The sequence below is a fragment of the Martes martes genome (genome assembly GCF_963455335.1).
Source record: "Martes martes genome assembly, chromosome: 7".
NCBI classification, from domain to species: domain Eukaryota; kingdom Metazoa; phylum Chordata; class Mammalia; order Carnivora; family Mustelidae; genus Martes; species Martes martes.
The window spans coordinates 19128711-19140754 of record NC_137894.1 but is presented as its reverse complement, the minus strand read 5'-3'; the positions used below and the strand labels follow the sequence as shown (position 1 = coordinate 19140754).

General features: G+C 39.3%; 1 protein-coding gene across 5 annotated transcripts in view; it reads right to left on the bottom strand.

Moving 5' to 3' along the window:
* TJP1 (tight junction protein 1) overlaps positions 1-12044 on the bottom strand; it is a gene marked incomplete at its 5' end in the record, with an annotated part of 242755 nt that overhangs the window by 94598 nt on the left and 136113 nt on the right. For 3 of the 5 annotated variants that reach the window (XM_080808823.1, XM_080808825.1, XM_080808826.1), the window contains one exon: positions 9798-10343. The exons of the other annotated variants lie outside the window; for them this stretch is intronic. In XM_080808823.1, the coding sequence (XP_080664949.1) occupies positions 9798-9824 (27 nt within the window). Of the gene's footprint in view, positions 1-9797; positions 10344-12044 lie in introns of those variants that run through there. 5 annotated transcript variants of the gene reach the window in all.

Below are 12044 nucleotides of genomic sequence, written 5' to 3'. Positions count from 1 at the left end.
CCTTTATCAAATAAATAAATAAAAATCTTAAAAAAAAAAGATAACAGCTTAACATAACGGCTTACTATGTGCTGGGCACTGTGCAGAGGGCACAACCACCCTGAGATGGGTACTGTTGTCATTATCTGCATTTCATGGGTGAGAAAACAGCTATCAAGTGGTAGACTCGAGATTCAGATTCCAGAGCCTAAACTCATATATAAAGCAATTAAACTTAGGGTTATTCAAGGATAACCTTTCCAGTCCTTATTTTACTTGGTCTCTCTCTACGTAGGATCTGGCCACCTACCAGCTCTCTCTCTTGAAACTTTTTTTTTTTTTTTGCTGGCCTTTCCCTGTGCCATGACCCTCAAACCACATTCAAATTAAGAACTGCTATTCATGAAAGGACCATTAAGAGAGAACCACCATTTTTGGAAAATAGATCTAAAATACATGTGATCAACTGGCTTTTATTCAAAAAATATAAAGCAAATCAATAAGAAAAAGTCCCACAGAAAGTATACTTGAACAGGCAGACTATAAACATGAAAAGTTGCTCAATCTCACCTAGTCAAAGAAATACAAATTAAAACTACAATGAGACTATATGTACTAAAGACCCACCAGAAGGGCTAAAATTGAAGTTTCAAATAACACCAAGTACTGGTGAAAACGCAAAGCAAAAGACCCTCATTCACTGATGATGAAGATCGTAAACTGGTACCACCTCTTTGGAAAACACATTATTCAATTACTATTTCAATTACTAAAATTGAAAATACACTAAATACTCCAGCAGCAATTCCAACCCTAAATACATATCTTAGAGAAATATGTGTGTGTTCACCAAGAGAAATGTAGAAGTGTTTATGGAAGCATACTCTCCACAGCCCAAATTAGGAAATAACCCATATGTCCATCAATAGCAGAAGGAATAAACTGGTATATTCATGCAACAGAACACTATACAGCAATGAGGATGAATGAATTCATACACAACAATATATGAATCTTAAAACATAAAGTCAGGGACGCCTGGGTGGCTCAGTTGGTTAAGCCGCTGCCTTCGGCTCGGGTCGTGGTTCCGGGGTCCTGGGATGGAGTCCCGCGTCGGGTTCCTTGCTCAGCAGGGAGCCTGCTTCTCTCACTGCCTCTGCCTGCCTCTCTGCCTGCTTGTGTGTTCTCTCTCTCTCTCTCTCTCTGGCAAATAAATAAAATCTTAAAAAAAAAAAAAAAACAACATAAAGTCAAAACAGTGATGTGCCTTAGGCAGATCACAACATATGGATCTTATTTATGGTCAAGACAATGGCTACCTTACGAGGGTAATACTATTAGGAACAGGCAAGGCGGGAAGCTTCTGAGAAGCTGGCAATGTTTTATTCCTTGACCTGTATGATGTTTACGCGGGTGTTCATGTTATAATAATTTATTAATGCCCATCTGCTTTATAGAATTTCACATAGGTACTGTATCTCACAGTAAAAAGGCATAAAAAATGACAGCTGACAATATTTAAGTCAAGATAACTTACACAAAAATCCAGATTCACGACCTGTTTTAAAAAACTGGAAGATCTGGCCTGCCTTGCCTCCTTCTATGCCAACAATCAGCTGGAGCTGAGCAATAGCTACTTCTTTCAGATCAGCTTGCGTTCTCTGACTGCCTCAGTGCCTTGTCGTCTCCCAGCTTTCATGATTCATGCTATCTACCTGGTCTAAAACCCACCTAACACCATTCCACACTCACCTCTGTGACACTCCTTTAGAACACACGAACTTATGTATAAGCATGAGCATGTATGAATTACAAAGCATATAAGCAAGATAAAGCATCAAACAACCTCACATTTAAAATAGAAGTGATAGTAGTACCTAACAGAGTTGTTAAGAGTAAATGAAATAATGCACACAAAACACGTAACTTAGTACTTGTCACAGAATCAGTGCTCCATATTAGGGGGCTATTATTATTGACACGCATTTCTCACATTGACAATACATGTAAATCTACTTGCAAAAATCTACATGTAAATCTACGGCTGCTGTCTTCTGGTTTTATAGACAACACAGCAGAAAAATTAAGGGTTGGTATAAAATTGTTTGATCAGATACTTCAACACATATCACTGTTAAAAAAACCAGTAAATAAATCTTCCAAAGTTCCTTTACATGACACCACGGAAAAGATTTCCTACAATTATACTTTGAAAAGCAGGCCTGTTTTACTTGTTTTGTCCAAAGAAAACCTGATTGTGGCTTTTATTGGCCTGATCAGAGTTAGGTAAATGGGTACCTACTAAAATATACTTTAAGATGATGAATTTTAAGACCTTAGTCATAAAATACCCTCAGAAGTAAACTTTAGTTTTAACTTTTTACTTTTTGAGGTGAACATCATATGAATACCAAAAGCAGCTTTCTATATTTCACACAGTTGTTATACTCCAGTGACAGGCTAATCTAGGTTGATCTAATTCTTGCCCCAAAGACAGAGGAATACAATATTTTTCTAAAAACATAAACAAAAACAAAAAACAAACAACAACAACAACAACAAAAAAACCAACCACAAAAATCTACTTCAAACTTTTTTTTCCCCTGAAGCCAGTTTGGTAGTTAAGTCCTCATACAATGGATTACTATGAATTTGATCCACAAATACAATGAAAACTAATGAACTAGTTATCCACATCCCACAAAAGCAATGCTGAGCAAAAGAAGCCATATACAACAGAAGCCACACTGGAAGATTCTGTCTGTGTAAAGCTCACAGGCAAAACTACAGTGTTCAAGGAATGCATAATTAAGTGGTAAATTATAAAGAAAAGCTAGAAAATGAGTACCACAGAAGACAAGATAGTTATAATCTTTGGGAGAAAGAGGCTATGATCCAGAAATGGCATGTTAGGAATTCTAGAACTTATCATCATGTACAGTATTTTCTTTGTTGCTCTCTGCTCGCACCATTAAAATGCTCTATAAATACAGAGATATGTTCAATGTTCTATCTCAAGCATCTTCAACAGGATTTGGCACATGCTAGCTTCCCAATAAATATCTGTTGAATGTGAAATAAAGTTTCAAAAACTCAAATTGTTCCATATTTCACAGCCTGTCAGACTCTAAATATAACAGTAACAGCTAGCATACTGTGCATTTTCCATGTCAGTATTCTCAAGGAGTTGTAAGTAAATTCTGACTATAATTCTTAACCTTTTTCTCCTTTTGAGATACTTTTACCAAACATTACATAGATGTATCCAGACTCAATTAAAACATTTTTAAAAAATTAACTAAGAAAAATACTGAAACTCATGTGTTACAGCAAACCCAGGCTCTAGATACGACTCTACCACCTTCCCCAACCAAAAAGAGCACACGGGATGTTGTGTTATTTTAAGATGACCATAAGTGCGATCATATTTTTTATGGGTAAACAATGTAAAACTGTATTACAATTTCATAACTGATTATTACAGAATAAAGCAGTTGGAAACTGTAAGTTTCTAGAAGACAGGGATCCAAAACAAAAGGTGTTCAATGAATGTTTCTTGGGTTAACAACAAAAAAATTAGCTATCACTGAAATCCTATTTTATAATTATGCACTGAAGTGAGAGGTAATTGAATTATGTTTAATTCAGTCATCAGAAATTGTACCAACCCCAAAGATTACTAGTGACAATTCCAAAAGTGTGAAAATTGCTAAGATAACCAAGAAAAAATGATGAACTTTGAATCCTGGGGAATGTATACTATTTAAAAAAACAAAAACCATATTTCAGCAAATCAAAAAAAATTTTTTAATTAAAAGCAGCATAAGCTAACCTTATGTTCTTAATTAGTATCCATCTAAAGTAACATTAACTCCTGTTTTCATATCTCTTCTGGGCACAATAAACTAGAACGACTGAGGTCATTCATCAGTCAATTCAATTCTCAGCATTTCACTTGCACAAAAGAGTTACTAGGTTGTTCTGATACAAACCTACAACGCAAACTAAAAAAACTTATCTTTTGATCTATCCAAAGTTAAGGGCCATCTGAGACTCAGGATTTAAAATTTACATATATAACAGTCAGGCCTTTGTTATTAAGTCTCAAGTGGTATGTTTTATGGTATGAATTCTGGTAACACGGGTCTTCTCTTATTCTAAAGCAGTGTTTCTGTGATATAGTTTATCACACAAGAATCTATTATTTTCATTCATTTTTTTAAAAGATTTTATTTATTTATTAGACAGAGATCACAAGTAGGCAGAGAGGCAGGCAGAGAGATGGGGGAAGCAGGCTCCCTGCTGAGCAGAGAGCCAGATGTGGGCCTCGATCTCAGGACCCTGGGATCATGACCTGAGCCGAAGGCAGAGGCTTTAACCCACTGAGCCACCTAGGTGCCCCCATTTTTAGGATATAAAATGAAATTCCCTACTCCTATACTCACTGCACTCTTATTATTAAGAATGCATCTGTTTCAGAAGGAATGGAAATAAAGCACCTGGCTAACCCATAAAGGAGCAACCTGAAGCTACTCTTCTCTACAATAAATAAATAAAGAAGCGCTCTAGGTCAGAGATACCAAAAGGACGGTATTTATTGCTGCCTTATACTGGAAACACTGTTCTGAAACTTAGCAATTTTATATGAAATTTAAATTTAAGTAAACTATAATAAACAAATGAACAAACAAACCTTCAGTAAACTATTCTAATGTCTCCCTCTTCCTACCAGATTAAAAGCTGTTAAACTAGAAAGTTTTTCAAGACTGCCTTTCAAAATTCAGAGATGCAAAGCAAGTTCCAGTCAAGTATTTCAGAAATATACCAGTCATCAACAACTATCTCTTAGTCTCATTTAACATTTAATCAGAAACTCTACTAATAAAAAAATAACTGCTCATTCCACTAGCCTGTCTGCAGCCACCATGCTCAGTCAGTACTGGGTAGTCTGTCCCATTCACGAATTTACACAAATTTACAGCTAGACTAATGGTCTTTCAGTAGGCTGAACTTTAACCAGTCAGGGTTATGTCAAGAAAAGGGATCACATTTCCAAATTTTCACCAAAATCATTTTTTAAGACCTTTTCCTTAGCAGCATGGTGATCTATCTTATTTATACTGTTTTATTCTTAGAACTGTACAGAGTTTACATTTGGTCTCTAAATAGAAAAAAAGATTAAAGACCAAGTAAAAGTCAAAGCCAGTACATTGTTTCCAGGATTGAAAAAAATGACTGAAACTACTGTAATCTTTTTCCTTCAAACCAAACAAGGAACAGTGCTAGCATTACACCCGTCAATGCCACAGATTGGTCTCAAACTCATTATTTGTTGGTTGTGGATGGGTGACCTTCTCTATCACTTACTGACAGTAATCAATGAGCAACATGAGTCTTTTTTTTTTTTTTTTAAGATTTTATTTATTTGTTTATTTGGGGAGGTAAAATGAGAACCTCAAGCAGACTCCTGGTGAGCCAAAGCCTCATGTAGGGCTCCATATCATGACCCTGAGATGAGTCCTTCTTAAATATAAAATAAAGGTTTAAGATATTAACATGAAAACATTGGTATCTTGAAAAAAAAGGGGGGGTCCCTATCCTAACAGTGTAGTGGAGTTTATGTCATTACACAATCTGAGAGAAAAGGCACAGTATGATTTGAAAAGTAGCTCTCTTATAGAGCGGTCCTAAAATAAACTTAAGAGTTGTAAATACAGTCAGGATGATCAACAAAGAACATAAATTACAGTTTTAACCATAAATATGTAAAATGCTAACATGAAATAAAAAATTATTTAAAAAATTTTTTAAATGCTAACATAAAAGCCTCTTGCCTTTAATATTGTAAAAATATTCCTAGTGAAAAATAAGTAATGTATAAACTTATTAGCACATCCAGAAAAATATTACTACAGTGAAGCTCATTAAAGTTGGCAGACACAATCAACTGAATTCTCATAAAGTCCAGTGAGTTTTTCCTTTACTTTTAACGCAATATGCGGTAAATATGCACTGGTCAGTAAGTACCTAAACTAAAACTACATTGTACCAGCCATAAAGGACACAATTCCTACCTGTAAAGACTAATTTTCTACAGTTCTTAACTTTCAAATGTCTAGCTATTAAGAAAAGTCCAAGGGCACCTGGGTGGCTTAGTCATTTCAGTTTTCAACTCGATTTCAGCTCAGGTTTCAATCTCGGGGTTGTGAGTTCAAGTACTGAGTTCAAGTGCACACCCAGCTTTTTAAAATACATAAGCAAATAAAAAAAAATTAAAAATAAAGAAAAGTACATTGTACCTCACTTGATATAATAAATCAATTCCTAAGAAGTGATGTAAATTATTTTTATACTTAATCATGCTATAATTTGAGATTACTACAAGAAAAAAAAAACTGTTCCTGAAACATAATGGAAACATTTAAGCAGCAAAATCTAGTAAGCATTTATGATAGTACAATCTTAAATTTTATTGCTTCCTCCAAAGTGAAACAGCTTGAAAATCCAGAAGACACTGCAACTTCCTTCAGCCACTTTCTGTGATTCAACCAATAGGAAATGTTCCTAATAATTATTCACACCATTTTCTTACATAATTAACTCCTTGGTGAGACAGAGAACCACCCCCAAATTCCTGTTTCAACTCTAGAATTTTATTATCAGGCGCACTAGCAATTCTGTTTGCAATTCATGTATACTACACAAACAAAAACCTTTCCTTTAATTATTTCCTAAGTTAACATCACATACAAAGAGGCCCTTTCCTGCTCAGGTGTATTTTTTAAAAAAGTGTCCTACACTTTCTTCTAGTATTTTATGATCTATTTTATTTGCTCTTATTCAAACATTTCATTTGGATTTTTTTTTTTTTTTTGCCTATGGTTTAAAGCAGGAAACTACCATTAAAAAAAGGATAACCAATAGTCCCAGCACTTAGTAAAAATAACCCATCCTTTCCCCAATTTTTATCATATATTCCTAATTTTTCCCTCTCGCTAAGTGAATTTAGGCAAATTATTTTATGTGTTTTAACGTCCTCATCCACAAAGCAGGGATAATAGTAATGTTCACTTCATAGGGTTACTATAAGAATTAAATCAGTTAATTCATGTCAAGCACTTAGAAGAATACCCGACACATTAAATGCTGATGATGATAATCACCAAAAACTCAAATATAATACTGTTCCTGGATTCTGTGGTTCCACTGTCTATTCCTGAGCTGACAGACTGCTTTAAATTACTCTGAATTTATAACACATTAGGTTTTCAAGGAGGGCCTTCTTTATCCAAAATTTCATGGCTATCATTCATTTTTTTTTACCAGATAAATTTTCTCATTATATGCCAAGTTTTCTACAACACCACTGAAATTCTATTTGGAATTATATCACATATATATATGTGTGTGTGTGTGTGTATCGACTTGGGGAAACTGGTATATTCTACAACACTGACTCTCCCCATCTCCCTCATCTAATTTATTCAGGTTTTATGTCCTTTAAAATAACACGTAATTTACCAACAAATGTTGTATTTATTCCTAGGCATGCTCTTTTTGGAGAAAAACTCAGTGGAATTTATTAGAATTTTAAATGCACATACCCTTGGACCCCCAAACTCCATTTTTAAGGACATAACACACTATATTGAGGCACAGATATAAATATAAAGCTACCTATTACAATAGCAAAATCCTGAAAGCAAGTTAAACGTCAATAAGGCAATGATAATCTGCAGCATATTCTTAGGATAACAGACTGCTCAACCGCTACAAAGAGTATAGAACCACACATATTGGCTTAGAGAGTTGATCTACAACTCCTCTGCTAAAACAAAAGAGCAAGCTGCAAAATTAATGTCTTCTTTTTGTTTTTTTTCTAAGCTGAGGGTTAGGGTAGGGGAACACAAGTATCAGGTGTAAAGTATTAAGTACACAGTCTGGCTTGTAGTAAGCACTGAAGTGCTTACTACAATATCTTACTACCTCAAGATATTAAATGTGACTTAAAGAAAAGGCTGAATATTCTTTCACTTCACCTATTATTTATGGCCTGCCTGCCTTGTTCTACAGACGACTTTGTGGTAAGCTCGTAATACAGCATTTAAACAAAATAAGCTTTCAACTCATGTTTTACTCATAAATATTTATGAATACACGTTCCTACAATGTAATATTTAAATACTGATGCTTTTCAAAATGCCATTATCAATCCCATAATTCAGGAAGGAAAGTATTTTTTTCTAAATCTTACTCTAACAATCCACTGAAAACTTAACTCTCTCCATACTTTAAATAATCCTTTTAAGGTATGTTGTCTTATCAGGTAGCATTTTCCTCATGTAGTGTTGTTTTAATTACAAAAGTAATAAAATAATAATAATAAAAAAATGAAGTGTGTTGTCTTGGATATCAAGTACCAGAGATCACACCTCAGGAACAAAGTGACACTATGTGTAATATAGAAACAAAGCCCTTCCTTCTCCGAGAGGAAACTCCCTTAAAGGTTAAGTAACGCGAACTTACTTTAAAATCTAAGCAAAATTTTGCTTTTTATTCTAAGTCATTGGCTCAAATTTTATCTCTAGATTGTTCTTCATCAATGTAAGGTCAAAAAGGTACAAATTAAAATTTTCTTAAAGAACGAATATCATACTCCTTAAAAATATATATATATATATTCAGTACTAAATGTAACTGCTAATTTCTGCCTCCCAAAAAACAAGGTCCTGAGTTCAGAAACTTAAGGACCATATTATACCCTGTTCCAGATGCTATGAATAAACATTTCCAGCAGAAAAATAAATACATAAAACCACTACCTTCTTATGTACTTCGATACTGTTTGAAGCAATGAACTGATTTTCCAAAAGGATTTTTACTCTTCACATTTCTGTATGCCTGTAATTGTTAAAAAGAGCAGGTACTACTGTATGATGAAAAAGACTAAATGTAGAAAAGGAAAGGAGGATTTTAACTGAGTTTACGAACCTCTGCTTTTTGATGTAACATACAAGTTAGTTTCACAGCACTGAGAAAAATGTCCTAGGACTTCAGAGCACATGTAAAAACTGATAGGAAAAAAGTGTTACTTTTTGCTACACCCACAAGTCTTTCTTAATTTTATTTTTTAGACTTCATCTCATTGTCCATTTCTAGGAGTATTGTGTTACTTCTGAAAGTTTAATTCAAATTAAACTATTAAAAAGTGGTAAAGGGTTCACTTTTTCAATGCTACCTTAAATAAATTACACAGTGTGGAAAAAAAATTCCGACCTGCTTGCTACACACAAAACACTGAGTGTTCTGCTGCCACAATGTCTTATCACTGGCGCGCGCATACCACGGAGAGTGACATCAGATCGAAACTACACGGTTTCGCCGGTGACCAACCACTCCTCCAAAGACGGCAGCTACCGGCTTGCTGGAGGTGGCACCCCAAACCCCGACCTCCCGCCCGCCGCAGTCTCGCCCTGAGTGTCGGCAGAACCCACTCCTACCGCCGAGTTTGCCGGCGCCGGACCTGTTGCGCGTCCCCGCCCGCCGCGAGCCGGAGCCAGGCACCGACGCCGGCTGCGATGCACCTGCCCGGGACCGCAGCTCTGCGCGCCTGCCGCCCCCTCCTGGGTCCCCGCCCTCCGCCGCCCGCCCGTCCGCGGGGCTCCGAGCAGCCCACGGCCACAGCCAGCCCGGCCCACCCGCTGCCACCCCCGGTGCCTGGGTAGTAGCCCGCGGGGAGGAGCGCGGAGCGCGGGCCCGACGAGGTCGGGCGGCAGCGTTCGCTCGGGATCGGCCCTGACGGCCTCGGAGGCGCTCACCTTGGCGGCCGCGGCCCTGGCGGACATCTTGTCTCTCTCCAGCGCCGCGCGAGATTCCTCGGACCCAAAACTCCGAACCACCAGCCCGCCGGCTCCTCACGCCACAGACCAGATAAACATCTCCCCGGAGCGAACGGTGTTGGGGGCGGGGGCGGCCGCAGAGGCCCGGCCCACGGGGAGGGGACTCAACTCGGACAAAAGTCCGGGAAGCGCCCCCCCGCCCGCCCCGCCCGGGTCTTCTCCGCGGGGCGCGCCCGGCCGGCGCCTCCCTCTGAGTACGGCCACTGGGTCGGCCTCCCAAAGCTCTCACAGCCCGAACACGGCGGCCCCGCCCGCTCGCCACTGGCTAGCCCCGGGGGCGTTCGGCCGTCCCCGCAGTCCGCCCGGTGGCTCCTCAGAAGCCGGCTTCCGCACGTAACTTCCCTGGAGCCAGCCGCGGGGAAAGGACCCAGCCGCGGGGAAAGGACCCAGCGCCCACAGGCTGAGCCGGCGCCGGCAACTGAGAGAGGCCACGCAAACCTGCCGGCCCGGCCCGGCCCACTGAGCATGCCCGGCTGGGCGGGGGGCGGGGCCACGATGGGGGTGGGGCCACGACGGGGGCGGAGCCGCTTCCTCCTGAGGTCCGACCCCCAGTCACGGAAGGAAAAGCCCAGTTTCCGAAGTACTTGGTGGACAGTTTCCGCTGGCATGCGAGTCTTCCTGTTTGTTTTTATCAAAGGTCCAGCAGAAATCGTCCCCGAGAAGAAAGCCCCTGTGTACCAAAGCTTTTTAGATTTCTAGCAGAGACTTGTCCACTTGGCTCCTCAAGCCACGACTGATCAGCCCCCGCGCAGAAGGGCTGCTGGAAAGGCTGGGACCTTTCCTGACAATAGTTTCCTTAACGTGAATATCGATGGTCACAGCTGTCACCACATGCCCGGGCCTTGCTTTCCCACTGAAAGCAGAATGCCTTTTTATGTAAAGCACGTCCTGGCTTTCATCTCTAAAGCGCTTCTAAACAGGATCGAAATGATTGCTCTCATTCTCGACAAACCGATGGTGCTAAAACTAAAACTGGTAAGGAGGTCGTGGGCCCTCCTGGGCAAGCAGACTGGGAAAGACCCAAGAGAACTGTGATATCTTGGCCCACCCACAGTAGGCCTCAAGATACATCCAAAGTCTCTCCCACCTCTGTAGGCAGGGATTTCCAAAGTATATTTTTGGCAACCAGTTCTTGGTGGTGAGTGAAGGGCTCAGGGGGCCTTCCATTTCTGAAGCCAGTCTCCAGCTCACATCTGGGCAGAAAAAGAGGTTAAAGACTTGCAGCCCATGGTCCAAGTTTAATCAGTCTCTGCAAACACTTCCCACAATGCTGACTGCCTTGCTAAACGCCAAAACCCTAAGAAACCATTTCCAACCTAATTATTACTCACTTTGTAAAATGTAAAGCTCTCCACAAATGTCAGAAATCCTTCGTAACAATAAATAACATTTTTAAACTAGTACCTAATCTAGTGCCACAAAAGGTACACAAGAAAGGGGGGAAAAGGCATAAACACCAGGTTTCAAACAATGATTTTCTGTTTGGAACTCAACTGTATGGAAAGATCAAACTTCTCTTAGCCAAGAAATATCTGTATATCATACATAAATATCTATTAAGATCCCAAAGTAACCTTTTCATATCTTTTGCAACTGAAGCTATCTGACCTAGAAAAAAGCATTCCGCAAATCAAACCCTTATTCTTTCCTCTCCCGCACTCCATAGAAATGGTTGAAGTCACTTTTGTTTTAAACTTATGGTGTAGGGGTGCCTGGGTGGCTCAGTGAGTTAAGCCTCTGCCTTTGGTTCAGGTCATGATCCCAGCGTTCTGGGATCGAGCCCCGCATTGGGCTCTCTGCTCAGCAGGAAGCCTGCTCCCTCCTCTCTCTCTGCCTGCCTCTCTGCCTACTTGTAATTTCTATCAAATAAATAAATAAAATCTTTTAAAAAATAAAAATAAATAAACTTACGGTATAATTTTTTTGTTTGGGGGCAAAGTATTATTTATTATTTTAAGAATTATAATTAAGGGATGCCTGGGTGGCTCAGTCATTAAGCGTCTGCCTTCAGCTCAGGTCACGATCCTAGGGTCCTGGGATCAAGGCCCACGTCAGGCTCCCTGCTCAGGGAGCCTGCTTCTCCCTCTCCCACTCCCCCTGCTTGTATTTCCTCTCTCTCGCTGTCTCTCTCTCTCTGTGTCAAATAAATAAATAAAATCTTAAAAA